We start from the raw sequence: 21,677 nt of genomic DNA on the forward strand, positions 1-21,677 counted from the left end.
TAAGGTGGATCCACTAAAAAATGAAATAAGAAGTGTGTCACAAAAATAAGATAATAGAACTAAAGCACAATTTTTCAAAAAATAAGTATAGGATAGTTCTTTTTTCTCTTGTCTAACATTCGACGGTTATAAATTAAAGGAAGGTACAATTAACAGCTTGGGAAATAATTACTGATTACGCAACGGAGAAAATATCAAAAGGAAAGTATGAAAAGCTAATAGTTTGAGGAAAAAATATTCATTTGAATTGATCATTGACATTAATTGAAATACTTGCATTTCAAGACCAATTTATAGCCAAAAAGCTATTGCTATAAATAAAAGCGGGGAAGTCAGAAATATATTTTTTTTTAGAAATAATCGTTTTAGCAGCGTTTTTCCGACCAATTTACAAGTCATGGAATTATTTTAGGCGGAGGGTTGAAACGCGTTCCCCCTCCTCCTAGATACAGCACTAGTTCTTATTTTGTAACTTCATGTTTTAGGGGAATCCAATTTTTCCCCGTCATGTCATCTTTAGCGATTTTAGGACATATCTATTGGTTACCAATTTGGGTTTTAAGAACATTTCTATTGGTTACCGATTTGGGTTTCATAAGATGATAGCAGATGTCGGATCTTTGCAGCCAAAAATAGCTTGGGCACAACCCACTGCTCAGAATTTCATTGTCTATGTCTAACAATCTTTATGGGTGAACTGCTGGCTGAGCAAACAAAAAAAGAAAACTTATTCTTTTGCGAATACTCATATGCTGAATAATGTTCTTCTATTCCTTGTATCTGAGGCGTCTAAAACCCGAGGTTTATGACATTAGCCGATGGGCAGAATGAGACCCGCATTCATAACTGAACACCCAAAACTCTGGGGTCATACCCAACCCGACTACGAAATTGTCGGTTTAGTGTCTATACATAGTTCTGAACTTGTTTCAACTAAATAGTGACGTCATTGTACTTTTTTCTAGGGATTTTTGTTTAGGGAACTGGTTTCAAAAATCAGGTTTGTATGCTGTGGCTTAGCTGAAAAGGGACTGGTTTTTGAGTGACGCAATCATCTCTCGTAACTGGAATGTCCACTATGGATAGCGACTTGTTGAACAACAACAGCCAGGGTCCGGAGGATCTAGCCCCGGTTCGGTGAGTTTTCTTCTTTTCCTTGGCAAAAGGCGACAAGTTTTGCTTGTATAGGCTGATATCTGGCGTGGTTTTGCGCTGATTTCCGATGCGTGTTTACGCTAATAATTAGTTTCATATGAGTGTATAAATGATTGACAGGCTAGAAGCATTATCATTCAACAAAAATATGTTTTGACCTTTGAATCAGGGCTGCTAATTTTGAATGCTTGGTATTAAACAAATAAGTGGGCTACCAGACTTGTATCCAATTACCAACAATTGCCCAAAATTTGCAAGGCCTTAGTTCTTCCTGCACTTTCCGTTGGCTATGCAACAGAGGCGTAATTTCGTCAAAATCCCGGGGGAAGGAAGTTGGAGCCAATTTTCCCAAGTCAGTTAAAAACGACCAATTGCAAAATGAAAAATAAGCCGTATAATACCATAAAGGCAACGGAATATTAAAGGAAACTGATCTTTTTCTTGTGGGTGCTTGAATTATGTTGGTCAATCTTAGCTTTGCAAGATTTTCTGAGACGCTAAATTTCAGGGGGCGGGTGGCTATTCTTCTGTCCGATAGCAAACTACGCCCTTACTATCCAAGCCTCTTGAGGATCAGTTCGATCAAGTCAATCTTTATGGTTAAAGTTACTTTATTGATTTGAACTAGTTGCCTTCATAACAATAATGCTACCAACACAGATTAATGACAAAAGATGTTTGATTAATGGTTTGTATACCTATACATTGTGGGGGAGGGGGTTGGATTGCAATTAAACTGAAATATAATATAAGATTTATCGAAAAGGTTTCTCTTATAAGAATAGAGTAAAAATTTTGTTGTTCTTGTTGCTATTTAAAATTGAAATCTTGCACCAAGGTTTGCCATTTTTGCACCAATTATAAGATGCTATCGAAAACACTGCACCAATTAGCACCATTTGCCTATTAAACACTGGAATGAGTTTTGAGAAGAACCATGTCCGTACAGAAACTGCACCTTAGCTCATTCTCCATAGCCTACTAATGAAATTCAACCTAATAATAGTGCTTTGTTTCACCCGATGAATCCTACAAGGGAATCTAAACCATAGAAAATCTCTGTCCGGGATTCTAACAAGCTCAGCCCACCATAAACCAGGCATGGTATTTTGGTGCACCAGGCAGGCATGGTGTTCCGCTCATTTTTGCTCTGTTTTCTTTTTCTAATGGACATCTGATTTTTCTAATGGCCTCTGAGTTACTTTTATACTCTTAACAATAGATAATGCAGAGCAAATGGATTTTGTTTTAGAGAATGTTTGTGGTCTGCATTCAAAGGGTTATCCCGGGTGAGGGTTCTGGGTTTGAATCCCCCTCCCCTTAAAAAATAAAAAGGCACTGTTCTATTATCTGTATTACACGCTATATATTGTCTAGGAGAATGCTAAAGGAAACTAGACAAACGGGTATCCATCAATAGAGAAATGGATCGCAAACCGTGGTTTGTGATTGCATTTACAATGTTTAAACTATTGTTTTTTGGGGTTTAGGAGGGGGAAGGAAAGGTACCTAGAGTTAGGTTACATATTTAATATATGCTATGCTTTACCCCCCGCTCTAATGTGCAAATATATAGCCCAAATTTGTTTCTGAACTATTATATTTTTCATCCTATTTTGTTTCATTTCATTAGCATTAACCAAACTTCACTTGACGTGTGTGTTACAGTTAATAGAACAGTACAAAAAAACTGTCCAACTCCGTAAAAACTTAACAAAAATGCATATAAAACAAATTTCAGTGAGTTTTTACGAGTTACTCCCCCTCTCGAACGCCATCCTGGATGTGCCCTTGTCTATATTATTTTCCTCTTTAGTAATCTAGGAGCCAAGTAAGGAATCAAAAAGAAAATGCTAGGATTGTGCAAGCATGGATGATTTTTTTTTTTTTTTCTCAGGGAAGATGCAGGCGAAATAATTAAAACAATAAGAAAAGATTTTAATTAAAACGGTAATTAAAATCATATGAAAGTCATAGGAAAAGTGTTCTTCCTCCTGTTCGATATTTCGAGATACTACTAATACTAACAACCCCCTGCAGGGCCAAGCCGCGTAAGGCCGACACTAGCTGCGCACGCTCTTCCCCCATCTAAATCTACTTTGAGACGCTTATGCATAATATTCATGCGATTTTAGGCTCTGTTGCAGGTGATTTAAACCAGGGTCGCATTGCAAAGTGGCGATCAATCCACTGTGCTACTACTGGGTCTAAAAGTGTTAATAGGGAGATATGGAAGCATTGTAAATCGTATGAGATATTTTTTGGAAGGGGAAGGGAGGGAGTCCCCCGTGCTTACATACCTGACTTGAACATGGGCCTGTCAGAAGCTAGTCTGACTGACATGACCACATCTTGTATTTTTTACCTAGCATCATAAGCACTTGATTTACAGTTAACTTTTACATTCGTGATGATAATTTGTAAAAATAATTTAAGAGTTCAGAAAAGAATCAAGGCCAAAAAGGATAAAAGAACATCTGGTAAAATTTTGTTTTCTTGGAAAGTTGTTGATTTAGGCGAATCAAACTTTCAGAAATGTATCCAGGGCCTTAATAATGCCCGAAAAAGCTCTTTGAAGCTCCTATCTCTGCTCCGTCTCTTTATCTAAGACTTAGAAGATTGCATTGGGTTCAGATCTAATCTTGCATAGAATTACCCCCCCCCCCCTAAAAATTTTCCAGTTAATTTTAGTTTCATTTGTTCTTTTTTACTCTTGGTTTTATTTTTATTTTTCGATTTTTTTTGTAACGCAAATACGAAAAAGGCTATTTTCGAAATTTAGAGGGGGGGGGGGCAGTTTATGTCTCTTGATTTGCCCCGCTGCTTTGAGACCCTCCTAACGGCTCCCACAAATGATATTTCCTGGCTATAGCCTACGCATGCGAGAAGATTGGAAATATTCTCATTGAATTAGCTTATTTTAACACCAACTACCTCTTGCATTAAGACACTGTTGATAGAATATCAAAACCTTAAAGTAACATTGGATTTGAAGGGTGTTTTTTAGTTTACTTCAAATTGTCCATGGTAGTGAACAGTAAGTAAAGAGCGGATCTTGTCAATAGAAACCGACAGTTTAGAAAATGAGGTTTATTTAAAAATATGTGCACACAAATTTGGTTTTCATGTTAATTTCAAGTATGCTAAGTTCGATAATCTGGAAGTATTTCATCAAAGTTATTAGCGTAATAATATTAATATTGTACCATATATAACAAAGACTACCAACGATTTCACATCCAGTAAACGATGCTTAAGAATTAAAATGCTCTTGTAAATGAGGTTAAATGACCGTTTCCAGGGTAGGGGTTACCCGTTTTGAACTCCCTTGAAATTTTTGTCCAGCATCATAAAAAAGTAACACATACGCAAATAGACAAATATTGATGCGTTTTGTTAAGATTTTTGTCGGTACTTGTTAAGAATCCAGTAGTCACGCGAGAAGTGAAGTTTCGTTAATGCTAATGAAATAAAACAAAATAGGATGAAAATATAATAGTTCAGAAACAATTTTAGGCTATATATTTGCACAATAGGGGGGGGGGTAAAGCTTAGCATATATTAAATACGTAACCTAATCTAGGTACCTTTTTTGCCCCTTCAACCCCAAAAAACTAAAGTTTAAATCTTAGTCACGGAGTGAGCAACACCTCACATCTAGCGGAAACCTGTTTTTATGTAGCTTCTCGGTCTTTCTCGATGCAGTCTTTCTCGCGGGACTACTGGATTCTTAACAAGTATCTTTTTTTCTTGTAGAACTCCCAAAAATTACGAGAGCTTAGAAAAGCTCTCGATAGAAAATATTATAAAAATTTTGGAAACTAGTTCGGAAAATTTGAGATACAACAAAATAATATATATAAAAAAATCGGAAGTTCCGAAAATTCACGAAGTAATTCAAATATAACATCCGTTATATTTTCATAAATGGTAAATCAATGTATTGCCATTTTGCATAGGCTATCTATTGGCGTTCTTAAAACTTCCCGGAAGGCAATTATATGGGAGTAGGCCTTGGGGTGTTTGTGAGTTGTTCATTTTTTGCTTTGTGTTTCGTATAGCACACTTATTTGTTGTCGTGTTGATATATTAGCCCCCCCCCATGGTGAATTATTTGAATATATTGCGCCCTATATAAATAAATAATGCCGTTTCCGAATTCAACTTTAATGGTTTTGATTAGAAGATGTGTTTAGAAAGTAAATGTTTTGGAACTTTTAAATATGATAAAAAAAAAAGAAATCATGGCTAGTTACGAAATTCATGAAATAATTCAAATAAGGCCTCGGGTAAATCTAAGAAAGTTTCTAATTTTGATAGATAAATGAAAATGGACGGGAAAATATTTTTTTTTTGCATTTTTATTTAAAATTTTATTTTACAATTTTCCTGGTCTTTGATGTTCTTGGACCTTCTTGAAGGAATCCTTAATGGAAGGAAGCAAATTCATATAAATGATACCAATGATTTCAATTCCTGAAAAATACAAAACAAAAAACTAAGTGAAATTAATAGCTGCAGTTTAAAAAAAGTGTGAGTGAAAAGAAAGTGTTTTTGAAAAATAAAAAGAAGTAGGACAATGTTTGTTCAAATTATAAAGTTTTTAGCGCCGTATCACGTAATTGTCAATATTGCCACGTTGAGTCATGAACATAAATCAGTTAGATTTGACAATACTGTAAAAATTCAAACATTATCAATCTGCTGATTCCTAAAGACATCTACAAAGGAAATTTACGCCTTTTTTAGTTGCGCCTCTTTTACGCCTCTTTTTCATTAAAAATTGAAATTCCTTTTTTTTCTAAGTTTTGGATATTTTGTGGACAAAATGCATTCTCAAGTTTAACTGATCAGCTTTGCAGTGCTCATTTATTTTCAATGTGGCAACACTGATGAAAGTATGGTACTGCTCCATAAAACTCATAATTTTGAGACAACTCAAAGCAAAATCTTAGAAAACCGTAGTTTCCGTTATAAATATACCTAAGGTGGGTCCAGGGAGCCATCAAACAGTCAAATTTCATTTTCAATGTCCTTTTCTTTATAACACAAAAATTGAGGCTTTATTTCTGCTTTTGAAATATAAATGGCGAAAATTAGCAAATTGCGATAATACTTTGACAAGGAAGTTCCATAATAGACTTGGTAAGAAAAACTAGCATCTAACAAAATACTGTGCCTATTGTTTGTATTGGGTGGAAATTAGAACAGAAAGTGGATTGACAATTACAGACCCTGAATAGGTTGAACAGAATTGTTTTGAAGAGTCCAATGGTGGGAGGTGGAACTGCTGGTGGCTGGGCAATAAAAATTCAAATCAGCTCATTTTCCAAAGGGCTCTTCCAAGGGCGGATCCAGGGATTTTTTTTCGTTTTTTTTTTTATACTAATTTTTGACTCAGTTTTCGACTAATTTTACTGATTTTTACCTAGATTTTTACTAATTTTCGACTTATTTTCGACTCGGTCAAAAATTTAGAGGGGGCCCAACCGGGTAGCGCCCCTGGATACAGCCATTGGGTTCTTCGCAAATGACATGTGATTGAACTAGGCAAGAGGTAAGCTGGATGCATTTCTAAAAATATGGGAGCGCATGGGGTTCAGTCCCAATTTTGGTCACGAAATCCTGAATTCTTAGCAATAACAAAGCTTTGATTTATCAGTTCAAAAAAGTTTGGTCAATTATTTACAATGCTTTTGAATCGGGGTATGGTAAAAAATAAGTACTAATAATCCTCGTATAGAGGGCGAATTGTTGCCAAGTGGTTCAAAATAAAAGTTTTTTTTTCTAAAAGTAAATCAGTGCGTTGCCATTCTACATATCCATTGGTTTTGGCTTCAAACTTTCTATGAGATACTTCTGCGTAGTGTTGAGCCCTGGGGCCTACACCCCCTGATTTATCCTGTTTTAGCAGTGCCACTTTTGCCTTTAAACCTTTTATTTGGGTCATACTGTTTTTGTGTCTCGTATAAAAGGCTGCATACATGTTATACCCATTAGTGACTTCATATTAAAAATCATATTATTTCCGTTCTAGCCGAGTGGTTATCACGCTAGACAGCGCTGTACCCACGATTTTTTGTTAGGGGGTGGGTTACAAAAATAAATAAAAAAAAGCATCAAAAAATTTGTTTATATTCATTTTTTTTTACGTTTTTACAAATGTAACATTTTTTTGTGGGGGGGGTCGAACCTCTCTAACGGGGGTTCGAGTCATGGTGTTGCTGGTTGTTCGGTTTCGAGTCAGGGTCAATGGCGTGACTTTTGGCAAGCTTAGCCAGAAGTCGACGCAACAGGACGATGGTGCCTGAAGAAGTCTGGGGAAGGGGTAAAACAAGAAAGGCTGTCCGAAAGCACAGGATGGCTGGCACCCCTGTCCCCCCCCACCCATTGCACTTCCTGGCATATGCGCTGGATTTGTACTTTTCCTGGCTTGTGGTTCATATATAATTTTCATTTAAATAGCTGTAGATTGGTCCTATTTTATATATTAAACATTAAGTGCCAAATACCCAAATGATTTACATTTATATTGCTTTCAAAAAATTAATGAAGTTTTTCTAACATGCGATTTGGGAGGTGGGTAGATCTGCCCTTTATACTGTCTAAAATCTAAAATAATTACAAAAGTTTTGATTGTTTTAATATTAAGAAGAAAACGAGTTATACCAGTTTCGTGTGTGCGAGGAAGTATGATGATTGTAGAAGTAGTACATAGGCTTGTAAACAAAAACTGCAGTCTCAACAACACTTCTTCTCGACTCTTATGTCCATGGATATAAGCAGACTCAGTCCGCAGAGTCGCAAGTTAGTGTAAGTCTAACTTACATATACCACTTACTACACTGTCTTATTTATATGTTCGTGTTAACCCGCTGGTTTTGTGAACTAGCCCCCTTCCCCTACCTTTGAATTGTCATCGCTCCGCCCTCGAAATAAATTCCTATGTACATGCTTCCTGGAGGTCATAAACCTTTTCAATCATTAACTTCACTTTGAATCTCCATTGCAGGATATGGTCTTTATGGCTGCTTTTCGGCGATTGTATTTAAATTTCTAAAAAAAACCGCTGCCAGAAGACAATCCTTTCTTGCATCTCCAGGGATGTATGAATCTCTCAGTAGGATGCAACTACTCTAGCATCACTGTGCTCCTCCCTTTTCCTCGTTTATGTGGGATGTATATGGGATACATGATATATCCTCATTCTTCCCTGTTTTTTTCTTCTCCCCTGTTTTTTCTCCTGCCCTTAGAGCCTTTCGGGGGAGTTTACATTGGAGTGTATTTTGTTGAGTTGATTGATTGAATAAATTAATTGATTGATTGATTGTATATATCATAAATATGTGTCATAAAAAAGACTGTATTTTTACCCGTTATTCATTTACAGGTCAACAATCGCAAACAAAAACCGTAACTTAAAGTTTTCTTTTTGCAGAGGGGATGAACGCCATGGGTTCTCTTGTGAGGAGGGGAGGAACCGAAGGAAAGACTAGTTTTGTCTCCCGTTTTATAGGAATCCTCCACCTTTTAACATATTTTACGAATTTTGCTATCTTAAGGTAGATACAGAATCGCATGTTTCCCTAAGCCTTCTCCAATTGATCACTGTTGGTTTTGATTTTTTGATTAATATTAAATTATTAAAATTATTAAATTATTAAGAATTATTAAATTTTAGTAAAAATATTAAAAATCTATCTCAAATATTATAAAAATATTAAAAATCTTAGATTATAAATTATTAAAATTAAATTTTGATTAAAAATTAAACTAAAATAAAGCATTTTGATGTTGATTGAAATTCATGTTAGTAAGAAAAAATGGAGATTGCAGTTTTGTTTTTGCGTGAGGTGGGGGTTTCATTTTTGGGGAATTGGATCTGGAGCCCCCTTCCCCCCAAGTTTTGCACCAAACATGGGTGATAGCATGGCAGACGGGATGGAGTGACACCTCAGTTTAGTGAGTTGAGTATCTGGTCAGTTTTTCGCGTAAAGTTTGGCAATTCGCAGCGCGAAATTTTTAATTTTTAATGTTTTTCAGCAGGATAAAGCCGAAAACTATGCGGCATGGAAATTTGAGAAAAACGTCGAATTGACCTGCGTTCCAAATACGCGGAAGATTTAAAAAGAAAATTCATTGCTGTTATTAACTTGTATATAGTGGTCTGATACAAAAAGCTTCTCGGTACATTGTTCCTAGGCGCAAAATGAATTTATTGGCGTTTGCTCATCAGCTATCTCGTTCTTAAATGCGTTGGTCTCTTTATATGCGGAGCACCACCCGAAATAATATAAACAATCACTAAACTTATCAATCCCTAAACAATCACTAACTTATCTTCGATCATTCCTTTTGGTCATCGCAACTGATGCGTTTAAGTTCTCAAAAACAGTTTCGTGGCAATCAACCTGCAAGTAAGGTGCGATTCGGCTCTACCAGTAACCGAAATCTCCAAAAAACGGAATTTTGAAAATTTCAACAGTTGCATTAAAAGAATTGGCTTATTATCCCGATTCCAGCTGTACAGATCTCATCAAGTTTAGTGTTGCTCTGTTAAAAGCTACGAGCCCGAGAAAATTTCCACTTTTGAAAAGGGGGGAAACACCCCCCTAACAGTCAATGAAGCTTAATGAAAAATCAAACCCTCAGATTCAGCGTGTCTGAGAACCATGCTGTAGAAGTTTCAAGTTCTTACATACAAAAATGTGGAATTTTACATTTTTTTTTGCCAGAAAAAAGATCACGGCTGCCCCCCTCCTCAATACCTTGCACTTTACGCTAAAGTTTGACTGTTTGTACCAATTTTTTTAAAGAACTACTCCAGAAACACAAGGGCCGTTTAGCTAGAATAGGAACCTTTTTTTTAAAACTGCTAAAAATTTTACAGTAAAGAGCAAGGTATTAAGGGGGAAGCCCCTTTATATACGGAATAATTTCTGTTCGTTTTGAGTTTTAATGTTGCTGTTTACTTTCAGTTGAAAAAACTTGTTGCTTTTTTTATTTAATCAATACCAGCAATGTGTTTTCTTTCTATATTTTCTCTTCTTTGAGTTTTCTGGACTTTATCAATTTGACCATTCGATTGCGCTGTCAGTAGTATCTGAGTCGTTCAGAGGTCAAGTAGGTTTTGTCAGTAAAGCAAACAACTCAGAAATTTAAAATGAAAAAGTGACGCTGGTTTTGAAAAAAGTGAAAAAGTGACAAATCTGGCGGAAGCATCCATGGAGTTTTTTTTTGTCTTTGGCTATTTTTATTTATCACCTAAAAGAAGTACAAAAAAAGAAATCACTGTGGAACATCAAAAATATGAGAGTTCAATGAAAGATAGCATAAACTTTAAGATAGCATGACTAAAACTTTCAACGACAATAAAACCTGAAAGGAGAAAAAACACAAACTAACCGTGTTAGGGGGGGGGGTCAAATGGCACTTTTCCCAGGCACAGGCACAGAAATTTTCGGGGTACGAATATTCAAATGAATAATCAAACGACTATAATCATTTTGTAATTTTTGTAATTTTATTTTTATGAAAATGAAGTAGAAAGCGAAGTTGGCATTAAGTATAAGCAAATTGAATCCGAAATTTTAATTTTTCCCTTATCTTCATCGCTATTCGTTGAAAATAAAAATAAGCAGACCGAGTTCAATTAGTTTAAATGTTTTTTTTTTATATTTTCTGTTCAAACTTGTCCGTGTTTTATAGGATGTTGAGATAATTAATAATTTTGCAGTGGTAACTTAGGTAAGAAAAGTCGGATTTAAATAAATGGAAAATTTTGTTAATAAATAAAAATTTTGTTGAACAGTGGCATGAAAATTTTTCTAAGACGGAATGAGGGCGCTAATCAAGATTTTGTCCTGGGTGCAAGAGATGCTAAAACTGTCCCTAGCTCACCCGAATCAAATATAAGGCGCTTTTTTGTATCATAATAGTACGCGGCATCTGGAAGTTTTCTGGGGCAATTCTAACGCGAAACCCATTTACAATTTTAGAATTTCTAAAGCAACGCGGTACATGCATGATGAATTTATAGTATTTGAAATACGCTCATATAGATATTTTAGGTTCCTCTCTGGAAAGCATTAAATGTAGGAGATTCTTTATACTCATAATAAGTTAAGTCCCAGTTAACCTTCCTGTGGGTCGTTGAAACGGCGCATTCTTGTCCACCCGTCACCCGGATCCAACTCAACTACGTACAACTGCTCATTTTCAACCAATGGGATAGAGCCTTCACTCGTTGCTGAAACGGAAAGTTTTTAGATGAATATCGTATAGGCAGCTATCCCAGTGGGTGAAAGTGAGCCAGTTGTACGTAGTTGAGTTGGATCCGGGTGACGGGTGGACAAGAATGCGCCGTTTCAACGACCCACAGGAAGGTTAACTGGGACTTAACTTATTATGAGTATAAAGAATCTCCTACATTTAATGCTTTCCAGAGAGGAACCTAAAATATCTATATGAGCGTATTTCAAATACTATAAATTCATCATGCATGTACCGCGTTGCTTTAGAAATTCTAAAATTGTAAATGGGTTTCGCGTTAGAATTGCCCCCCAGAAAACTTCCAGATGCCGCGTACTATTATGATACAAAAAAGCGCCTTATATTTGATTCGGGTGAGCTAGGGACAGTTTTAGCATCTCTTGCACCCAGGACAAAATCTTGATTAGCGCCCTCATTCCGTCTTAGAAAAATTTTCATGCCACTGTTCAACAAAATTTTTATTTATTAACAAAATTTTCCATTTATTTAAATCCGACTTTTCTTACCTAAGTTACCACTGCAAAATTATTAATTATCTCAACATCCTATAAAACACGGACAAGTTTGAACAGAAAATATAAAAAAAAAACATTTAAACTAATTGAACTCGGTCTGCTTATTTTTATTTTCAACGAATAGCGATGAAGATAAGGGAAAAATTAAAATTTCGGATTCAATTTGCTTATACTTAATGCCAACTTCTCTTTCTACTTCATTTTCATAAAAATAAAATTACAAAAATTACAAAATGATTATAGTCGTTTGATTATTCATTTGAATATTCGTACCCCTAAAATTTCTGTGCCTGTGCCTGGGACAAGTGCCATTTGACCCCCCCCCCTAAAACGGTTAGTTTGTGTTTTTTCTCCTTTCAGGTTTTATTGTCGTTGAAAGTTTTAGTCATGCTATCTTAAAGTTTATTCTATCTTTCATTGAACTCTCATATTTTTGATGTTCCACAGTGATTTCTTTTTTTGTACTTCTTTTAGGTGATAAATAAAAATAGCCAAAGACAAAAAAAAACTCCATGGATGCTTCCGCCAGATTTGTCACTTTTTCACTTTTTTCAAAACCAGCGTCACTTTTTCATTTTAAATTTCTGAGTTGTTTGCTTTACTGACAAAACCTACTTGACCTCTGAACGACTCAGATACTACTGACAGCGCAATCGAATGGTCAAATTGATAAAGTCCAGAAAACTCAAAGAAGAGAAAATATAGAAAGAAAACACATTGCTGGTATTGATTAAATAAAAAAAGCAACAAGTTTTTTCAACTGAAAGTAAACAGCAACATTAAAACTCAAAACGAACAGAAATTATTCCGTATATAAAGGGGCTTCCCCCTTAATACCTTGCTCTTTACTGTAAAATTTTTAGCAGTTTTAAAAAAAAGGTTCCTATTCTAGCTAAACGGCCCTTGTGTTTCTGGAGTAGTTCTTTAAAAAAATTGGTACAAACAGTCAAACTTTAGCGTAAAGTGCAAGGTATTGAGGAGGGGGGCAGCCGTGATCTTTTTTCTGGCAAAAAAAAATGTAAAATTCCACATTTTTGTATGTAAGAACTTGAAACTTCTACAGCATGGTTCTCAGACACGCTGAATCTGAGGGTTTGATTTTCATTAAGATTCATTGACTGTTAGGGGGGTGTTTCCCCCCTTTTTCAAAAATAAAGGAAATTTTCTCAGGCTCGTAGCTTTTAACAGGTAACACTAAACTTGATGAATCGTATATATTTGGAATCAGGATAATAAGCCAATTCTTTTAATGCAACTATTGAAATCAAAATTCCGTTTTTTGGAATTTCGGTTACTATTGAGCCGAATCGCACCTTACTTGCAGGTTGTTACCACGAACTGTTTGAAACTTAAACGCATCAATTACGTGACCAAAGGAATGTCGAAGATAAGTTAGTGATTGTTTAGGGATTGATAAGTTGTGATTGTTTATATTATTTCAGTTGGTGCTCGCATATAAAGAATTAACGCATTTAAGAACAGATAGCTGTGAGCAAACACCAATAAATTCATTTTGCACTAGACAATGTACCGAGAAGCTTTTTGTATCAGACCACTATATACAAGTTAATAACAGCAATGAATTTTCTTTTTAAATCTTCCGCTGTTTTTACGGAACAGGTCAATTCGACGTTTTTCTCAAATTTCCATGCCACATAGTTTTCAACGTTTATCCTGCTGAAAAACATTAAAAATTAAAAATTTCGCGCGCAAATTTTTAAACTTTACGCGAAAAACTGACCAAGATACTCAACTCACTAAACTAGGTGTCATGAATCCCGTGTGCCATGCTATCACGGATGTTTGGTGCAAAACTTAGGGGAAGGGGCTCAGATCCAATTCCCCAAAATGAAACGCCCTCGCAAAAACAAAACACAATCTCCATTTTCTTACTAACATGAATTTCAATCAAAATCAAAATGCTTTATTTTAATTTAATTTTAATCAAAATTTAATTTTAATAATTTATAATCTAAGATTTTTAATATTTTTATAATATTTGAATAAATTTTTAATATTTTTACTAAAATTTAATAATTCTTAATAATTTAATAATTTTAATAATTTAATATTAATCAAAAATCAAAACCAACAGTGTCAATTGGAGAAGGCTTAGGGAAACATACACGACACGTATCTACCTTAAGATAGCAAAATTCGTAAAATATGTTAAAAATGGGGGAAGTTCCTATAAAACGGGAGACAAAACTAGTCTTTCCTTCAGTTCCTCCCCTCCTCACAAAGAACCCATGGCGTTCATCCCTCTGCAAAGAAAACTTTAAGTTACAGTTTTTGTTTGCGATTGTTGACCTTAAATGAATAACGGGTAAAAATATGATCTTTTTTATGACACATATTTATGATATATACAATCAATCAATCAATCAATTTATTCAATCAATCAACTCAACAAAATACACTCCAATATAAACTCCCCCGAAAGGCTCTAAGGGCAGGAAAAAAACAGGGGAGAAGAAAAAAAACAGGGAAGAATGGGATATATCATGTATATCCCATATACATCCCACATAAACGAGGAAAAGGGAGGAGCACAATGTGCTAGAGTAGTTGCATCCTACTGAAGATTCATACATCCCTGGAGATGCAAGAAAGGATTGTCTTCTGGCAGCAGTTTTTTTTTTAGAAATTTAAATACAATCACCGAAAACAGCCATAAAGCCATATCATGCAATAAGATTCAAAGTGAGTTAATGATTGAAAAGGTTTATGACCTCCAGGAAGCATGTACATAGGAATTTATTTCGAGGGCGGAGCGATGACAATTCAAAGGTAGGGGAAGGGGGCTAGTTCACAAAACCAGCGGGTTAACACGAACATATAAATAAGACAGTGTAGTAAGTGGTATATGTAAGTTAGACTTACATAACTGCGACTCTGCGGACTTGGTCTGCTTATATCCATGGACATAAGAGTCGAGAAGAAGTGTTGTGAGACTGCAATTTTTGTTTACAAGCCTATTACTCTCTACAATCATCATACTTCCTCGCCACACGCAGAACAATATAACTCGTTTTCTTCTTAATATTAAAACAATCAAAACTTTTGTAATTATTTTAGATTTTAGACTGATAAAGGGCGGATACCACCTCCCAATCGCATGTTAGAAAAACTTCATTAATTTTTGAAAGCAATATAAATGTAAATCATTTGGGTATTTGGCACTTAATGTTTAATATATAAAATAGGATCAATTTACAGCTATTTAAATGAAAATTATATATGAACACAAGCCAGGAAGAAAGTACAAATCCAGCGCAATGCCAGGAAGTGCAATGGGGGGGGGGGACAGGGGCCAGCCATCCTGTGCTTTCGGACAACCTTTCTTGTTTACCTTCCCCAGACTTCTTCAGGCACCATGTCTCTGTTGCGTCGACTCTGGCTAAGCTTACCAAGTCACGCCATTGACCCTGTTCGAAACCGAACAACCAGCAACACCATGACTCGAACCCCCGTTAGAGGGTTCGACCCCCCCCCCCCACAAAAAAAAATGTTACATTTGTAAAAACGTAAAAAAAAATGCATATAAACAAATTTTTGATGCTGTTTTTTATTTATTTTTTGTAACCCACCCCCTAACAAAAATCGTGGGTACAGCGCTGTCTAGCGTGATAACCACTCGGCTAGAACGGAAATAATATGATTTTTAATATGAAGTCACTAATGGGTATAACATGTATGCAGCCTTTTATACGAGACACAAAAACAGTATGACCCAAATAAAAGGTTTAAAGGCAAAAGTGGCACTGCTAAAACAGGATAAATCAGGGGTGTAGGCCCCAGGGCTCAACACTACGCAAGTATCTCATAGAAAGTTTGCCAAAACCAATGGATATGTAGAATGGCAACGCACTGATTTACTTTTAGAAAAAAAAACTTTTATTTTGAACCACTTACACAATTTGCCCTCTATACAAGGATTATTAGTCTTATTTTTAACATACCCCGATTCAAAAGCATTGTAAATAATTGACCAAACTTTTTTGAACTGATAAATCAAAGCTTTGTTATTGCTAAGAATTCAGGATTTCAGACCAAAATTGGGACTGAACCCCATGCGCTCCCATATTTTAGAAATGCATCCAGCTTACTCTTGCCTAGTTCAATCACATGTCATTTGCGAAGAACCCAAGGCCGTATCCAGGGGGGGTTACCCGGTTTGAACCCCCCCCCCCTAAATTTTTGACCGAGTCGAAAATAAGTCGAAAATTAGTAAAAATCTAGGTAAAAATCAGTAAAATTAGTCGAAAACTGAGTCAAAAATTAGTATAAAAAAAAAAACGAAAAAAAATCCTGGATCCGCCCTTGGAAGAGCCCCTTTGGAAAATGAGCTGATTTGAATTTTTTATTGCCCAGCCACCAGCAGTTCCACCTCCCACCATTGGACTCTTCAAAACAATTCTGTTCAACCTATTCAGGGTCTGTAATTGTCAATCCACTTTCTGTTCTAATTTCCCACCCAATACAAACAATAGGCACAGTATTTTGTTAGATGCTAGTTTTCTTACCAAGTCTATTATGGAACTTCCTTGTCAAAGTATTATCGCAATTTGCTAATTTTCGCCATTTATATTTCAAAAGCAGAAATAAAACCTCAATTTTTGTGTTATAAAGAAAAGGACATTGAAAATGAAATTTGACTGTTTGATGGCTCCCTGGACCCACCTTAGGTATATTTATAACGGAAACTACGGTTTTCTAAGATTTTGCTTTGAGTTGTCTCAAAATTATGAGTTTTATGGAGCAGTACCATACTTTCATCAGTGTTGCCACATTGAAAATAAATGAGCACTGCAAAGCTGATCAGTTAAACTTGAGAATGCATTTTGTCCACAAAATATCCAAAACTTAGAAAAAAAGGAATTTCAATTTTTAATGAAAAAGAGGCGTAAAAGAGGCGCAACTAAAAAAGGCGTAAATTTCCTTTGTAGATGTCTTTAGGAATCAGCAGATTGATAATGTTTGAATTTTTACAGTATTGTCAAATCTAACTGATTTATGTTCATGACTCAACGTGGCAATATTGACAATTACGTGATACGGCGCTAAAAACTTTATAATTTGAACAAACATTGTCCTACTTCTTTTTATTTTCAAAAACACTTTCTTTTCACTCACACTTTTTTTAAACTGCAGCTATTAATTTCACTTAGTTTTTTGTTTTGTATTTTTCAGGAATTGAAATCATTGGTATCATTTATATGAATTTGCTTCCTTCCATTAAGGATTCCTTCAAGAAGGTCCAAGAACATCAAAGACCAGGAAAATTGTAAAATAAAATTTTAAATAAAAATGCAAAAAAAAATATTTTCCCGTCCATTTTCATTTATCTATCAAAATTAGAAACTTTCTTAGATTTACCCGAGGCCTTATTTGAATTATTTCATGAATTTCGTAACTAGCCATGATTTCTTTTTTTTTTATCATATTTAAAAGTTCCAAAAAATTTACTTTCTAAACACATCTTCTAATCAAAACCATTAAAGTTGAATTCGGAAACGGCATTATTTATTTATATAGGGCGCAATATATTCAAATAATTCACCATGGGGGAGGGGGCTAATATATCAACACGACAACAAATAAGTGTGCTATACGAAACACAAAGCAAAAAATGAACAACTCACAAACACCCCAAGGCCTACTCCCATATAATTGCCTTCCGGGAAGTTTTAAGAACGCCAATAGATAGCCTATGCAAAATGGCAATACATTGATTTACCATTTATGAAAATATAACGGATGTTATATTTGAATTACTTCGTGATTTTCGGAACTTCCGATTTTTTTATATATATTATTTTGTTGTATCTCAAATTTTCCGAACTAGTTTCCAAAATTTTTATAATATTTTCTATCGAGAGCTTTTCTAAGCTCTCGTAATTTTTTGGGAGTTCTACAAGAAAAAAAGATACTTGTTAAGAATCCAGTAGTCCCGCGAGAAAGACTGCATCGAGAAAGACCGAGAAGCTACATAAAAACAGGTTTCCGCTAGATGTGAGGTGCTGCTCACTCCGCGACAAAGATTTAAACTTTAGTTTTTTGGGGTTGAAGGGGAACAAAAAGGTACTTAGGTTAGGTTACGTATTTAATATATGCTATGCTTTACCCCCCCTCCCCACCCCTAGTGTACAAATGTATAGCCCAAATGTATCTAAGAACTATATTATTTTTTACTCTTATTTTGTTTTAGTTTACTAGCATTAAAAAAAATTTACTTCTCGCGTGACTACTGGATTCTTAACAAGTACCGACAAAAATCTTAACAAAACGCATCAATATTTGTCTATTTGCGTATGTGTTACTTTTTTATGAGCTGGACAAAAATTTCAAGGGAGTTCAAAACGGGTAACCCCTACCCTGGAAACGGTCATTTAACCTCATTTACAAGAGCATTTTAATTCTTAAGCATCGTTTACTGGATGTGAAATCGTTGGTAGTCTTTATTATATATGGTACAATATTAATATTATTACGCTAATAACTTTGATGAAATACTTCCAGATTATCGAACTTAGCATACTTGAAATTAACATGAAAACCAAATTTGTGTGCACATATTTTTAAATAAACCTCATTTTCTAAACTGTCGGTTTCTATTGACAAGATCCGCTCTTTACTTACTGTTCACTACCATGGACAATTTGAAGTAAACTAAAAAACACCCTTCAAATCCAATGTTACTTTAAGGTTTTGATATTCTATCAACAGTGTCTTAATGCAAGAGGTAATTAGTGTTAAAATAAGCTAATTCAATGAGAATATTTCCAATCTTCTCGCATGCGTAGGCTATAGCCAGGAAATATCATTTGTGGGAGCCGTGGGAGGGTCTCAAAGCAGCGGGGCAAAAAAAGAGACATAAACTGCCCCCCCCCCCTCTAAATTTCGAAAATAGCCTTTTTCGTATTTGCGTTACAAAAAAAATCGAAAAATAAAAATAAAACCAAGAGTAAAAAAGAACAAATGAAACTAAAATTAACTGGAAAATTTTTAGGGGGGGGGGGGTAATTCTATGCAAGATTAGATCTGAACCCAATGCAATCTTCTAAGTCTTAGATAAAGAGACGGAGCAGAGATAGGAGCTTCAAAGAGCTTTTTCGGGCATTATTAAGGCCCTGGATACATTTCTGAAAGTTTGATTCGCCTAAATCAACAACTTTCCAAGAAAACAAAATTTTACCAGATGTTCTTTTATCCTTTTTGGCCTTGATTCTTTTCTGAACTCTTAAATTATTTTTACAAATTATCATCACGAATGTAAAAGTTAACTGTAAATCAAGTGCTTATGATGCTAGGTAAAAAATACAAGATGTGGTCATGTCAGTCAGACTAGCTTCTGACAGGCCCATGTTCAAGTCAGGTATGTAATATCGGGGACTCCCTCCCTTCCCCTTCCAAAAAATATCTCATACGATTTACAATGCTTCCATATCTCCCTATTAACACTTTTAGACCCAGTAGTAGCACAGTGGATTGATCGCCACTTTGCAATGCGACCCTGGTTTAAATCACCTGCAACAGAGCCTAAAATCGCATGAATATTATGCATAAGCGTCTCAAAGTAGATTTAGATGGGGGAAGAGCGTGCGCAGCTGTGTTGGCCTTACGCGGCTTGGCCCTGCAGGGGGTTGTTAGTATTAGTAGTATCTCGAAATATCGAACAGGAGGAAGAACACTTTTCCTATGACTTTCATATGATTTTAATTACCGTTTTAATTAAAATCTTTTCTTATTGTTTTAATTATTTCGCCTGCATCTTCCCTGAGAAAAAAAAAAATCATCCATGCTTGCACAATCCTAGCATTTTCTTTTTGATTCCTTACTTGGCTCCTAGATTACTAAAGAGGAAAATAATATAGACAAGGGCACATCCAGGATGGCGTTCGTGAGGGGGGGGGAGTAACTGTAAAAACTCACTGAAATTTGTTTTATATGCATTTTTGTTAAGTTTTTACGAGTTGGACAGTTTTTTTTGTACTGTTCTATTAACTGTAACACACACGTCAAGTGAAGTTTGGTTAATGCTAATGAAATAAAACAAAATAGGATGAAAAATATAATAGTTTAGAAACAAATTTAGGCTATATGTTTGCAGATTAGGGGGGTGGGGGGTAAAGCATAGCATTTATTAAATACTTAACCAAACCTAGGTACCTTTCCCTTCCCCCACCTAAACCCCAAAAAACAATAGTTTAAACATTGTAAATGCAATCACAAACCACGGTTTGCGATCCATTTCTCTATTGATGGATACCCGTTTGTCTAGTTTCCTTTAGCATTCTCCTAGACAATATATAGCGTGTAATACAGATAATAGAACAGTGCCTTTTTATTTTTTAAGGGGAGGGGGATTCAAACCCAGAACCCTCACCCGGGATAACCCTTTGAATGCAGACCACAAACATTCTCTAAAACAAAATCCATTTGCTCTGCATTATCTATTGTTAAGAGTATAAAAGTAACTCAGAGGCCATTAGAAAAATCAGATGTCCATTAGAAAAAGAAAACAGAGCAAAAATGAGCGGAACACCATGCCTGCCTGGTGCACCAAAATACCATGCCTGGTTTATGGTGGGCTGAGCTTGTTAGAATCCCGGACAGAGATTTTCTATGGTTTAGATTCCCTTGTAGGATTCATCGGGTGAAACAAAGCACTATTATTAGGTTGAATTTCATTAGTAGGCTATGGAGAATGAGCTAAGGTGCAGTTTCGTACGGACATGGTTCTTCTCAAAAACTCATTCCAGTGTTTAATAGGCAAATGGTGCTAATTGGTGCAGTGTTTTCGATAGCATCTTATAATTGGTGCAAAAATGGCAAACCTTGGTGCAAGATTTCAATTTTAAATAGCAACAAGAACAACAAAATTTTTACTCTATTCTTATAAGAGAAACCTTTTCGATAAATCTTATATTATATTTCAGTTTAATTGCAATCCAACCCCCTCCCCCACAATGTATAGGTATACAAACCATTAATCAAACATCTTTTGTCATTAATCTGTGTTGGTAGCATTATTGTTATGAAGGCAACTAGTTCAAATCAATAAAGTAACTTTAACCATAAAGATTGACTTGATCGAACTGATCCTCAAGAGGCTTGGATAGTAAGGGCGTAGTTTGCTATCGGACAGAAGAATAGCCACCCGCCCCCTGAAATTTAGCGTCTCAGAAAATCTTGCAAAGCTAAGATTGACCAACATAATTCAAGCACCCACAGAAAAAGATCAGTTTCCTTTAATATTCCGTTGCCTTTATGGTATTATACGGCTTATTTTTCATTTTGCAATTGGTCGTTTTTAACTGACTTGGGAAAATTGGCTCCAACTTCCTTCCCCCGGGATTTTGACGAAATTACGCCTCTGTTGCATAGCCAACGGAAAGTGCAGGAAGAACTAAGGCCTTGCAAATTTTGGGCAATTATTGGTAATTGGATACAAGTCTGGTAGCCCACTTATTTGTTTAATACCAAGCATTCAAAATTAGCAGCCCTGATTCAAAGGTCAAAACATATTTTTGTTGAATGATAATGCTTCTAGCCTGTCAATCATTTATACACTCATATGAAACTAATTATTAGCGTAAACACGCATCGGAAATCAGCGCAAAACCACGCCAGATATCAGCCTTAAACAAGAAACTTGTCGCCTTTTGCCAAGGAAAAGAAGAAAACTCACCGAACCGGGGCTAGATCCTCCGGACCCTGGCTGTTGTTGTT

General features: G+C 35.5%; 1 protein-coding gene across 4 annotated transcripts in view; it reads left to right on the plus strand.

Moving 5' to 3' along the window:
• LOC148945835 (protein grainyhead-like) overlaps positions 1-21,677 on the plus strand; it is a 317,009-nt gene that overhangs the window by 59,440 nt on the left and 235,892 nt on the right. For 3 of the 4 annotated variants that reach the window (XM_089098118.1, XM_089098121.1, XM_089098120.1), the window contains exon 2: positions 966-1,137. In XM_089098118.1, coding sequence (XP_088954244.1) covers positions 1,070-1,137 — 68 coding nt within the window. In that variant the 5' untranslated portion in view covers positions 966-1,069. Of the gene's footprint in view, positions 1-932; positions 1,138-21,677 lie in introns of those variants that run through there. The other variant, XM_089098119.1, reaches the window with a different exon arrangement.

Source organism: Artemia sp. Qi Xiang Cuo, chromosome 12, assembly GCF_049724085.1.
Source record: "Artemia sp. Qi Xiang Cuo chromosome 12, ASM4972408v1, whole genome shotgun sequence".
Lineage (NCBI taxonomy): Eukaryota > Metazoa > Arthropoda > Branchiopoda > Anostraca > Artemiidae > Artemia > Artemia sp. Qi Xiang Cuo.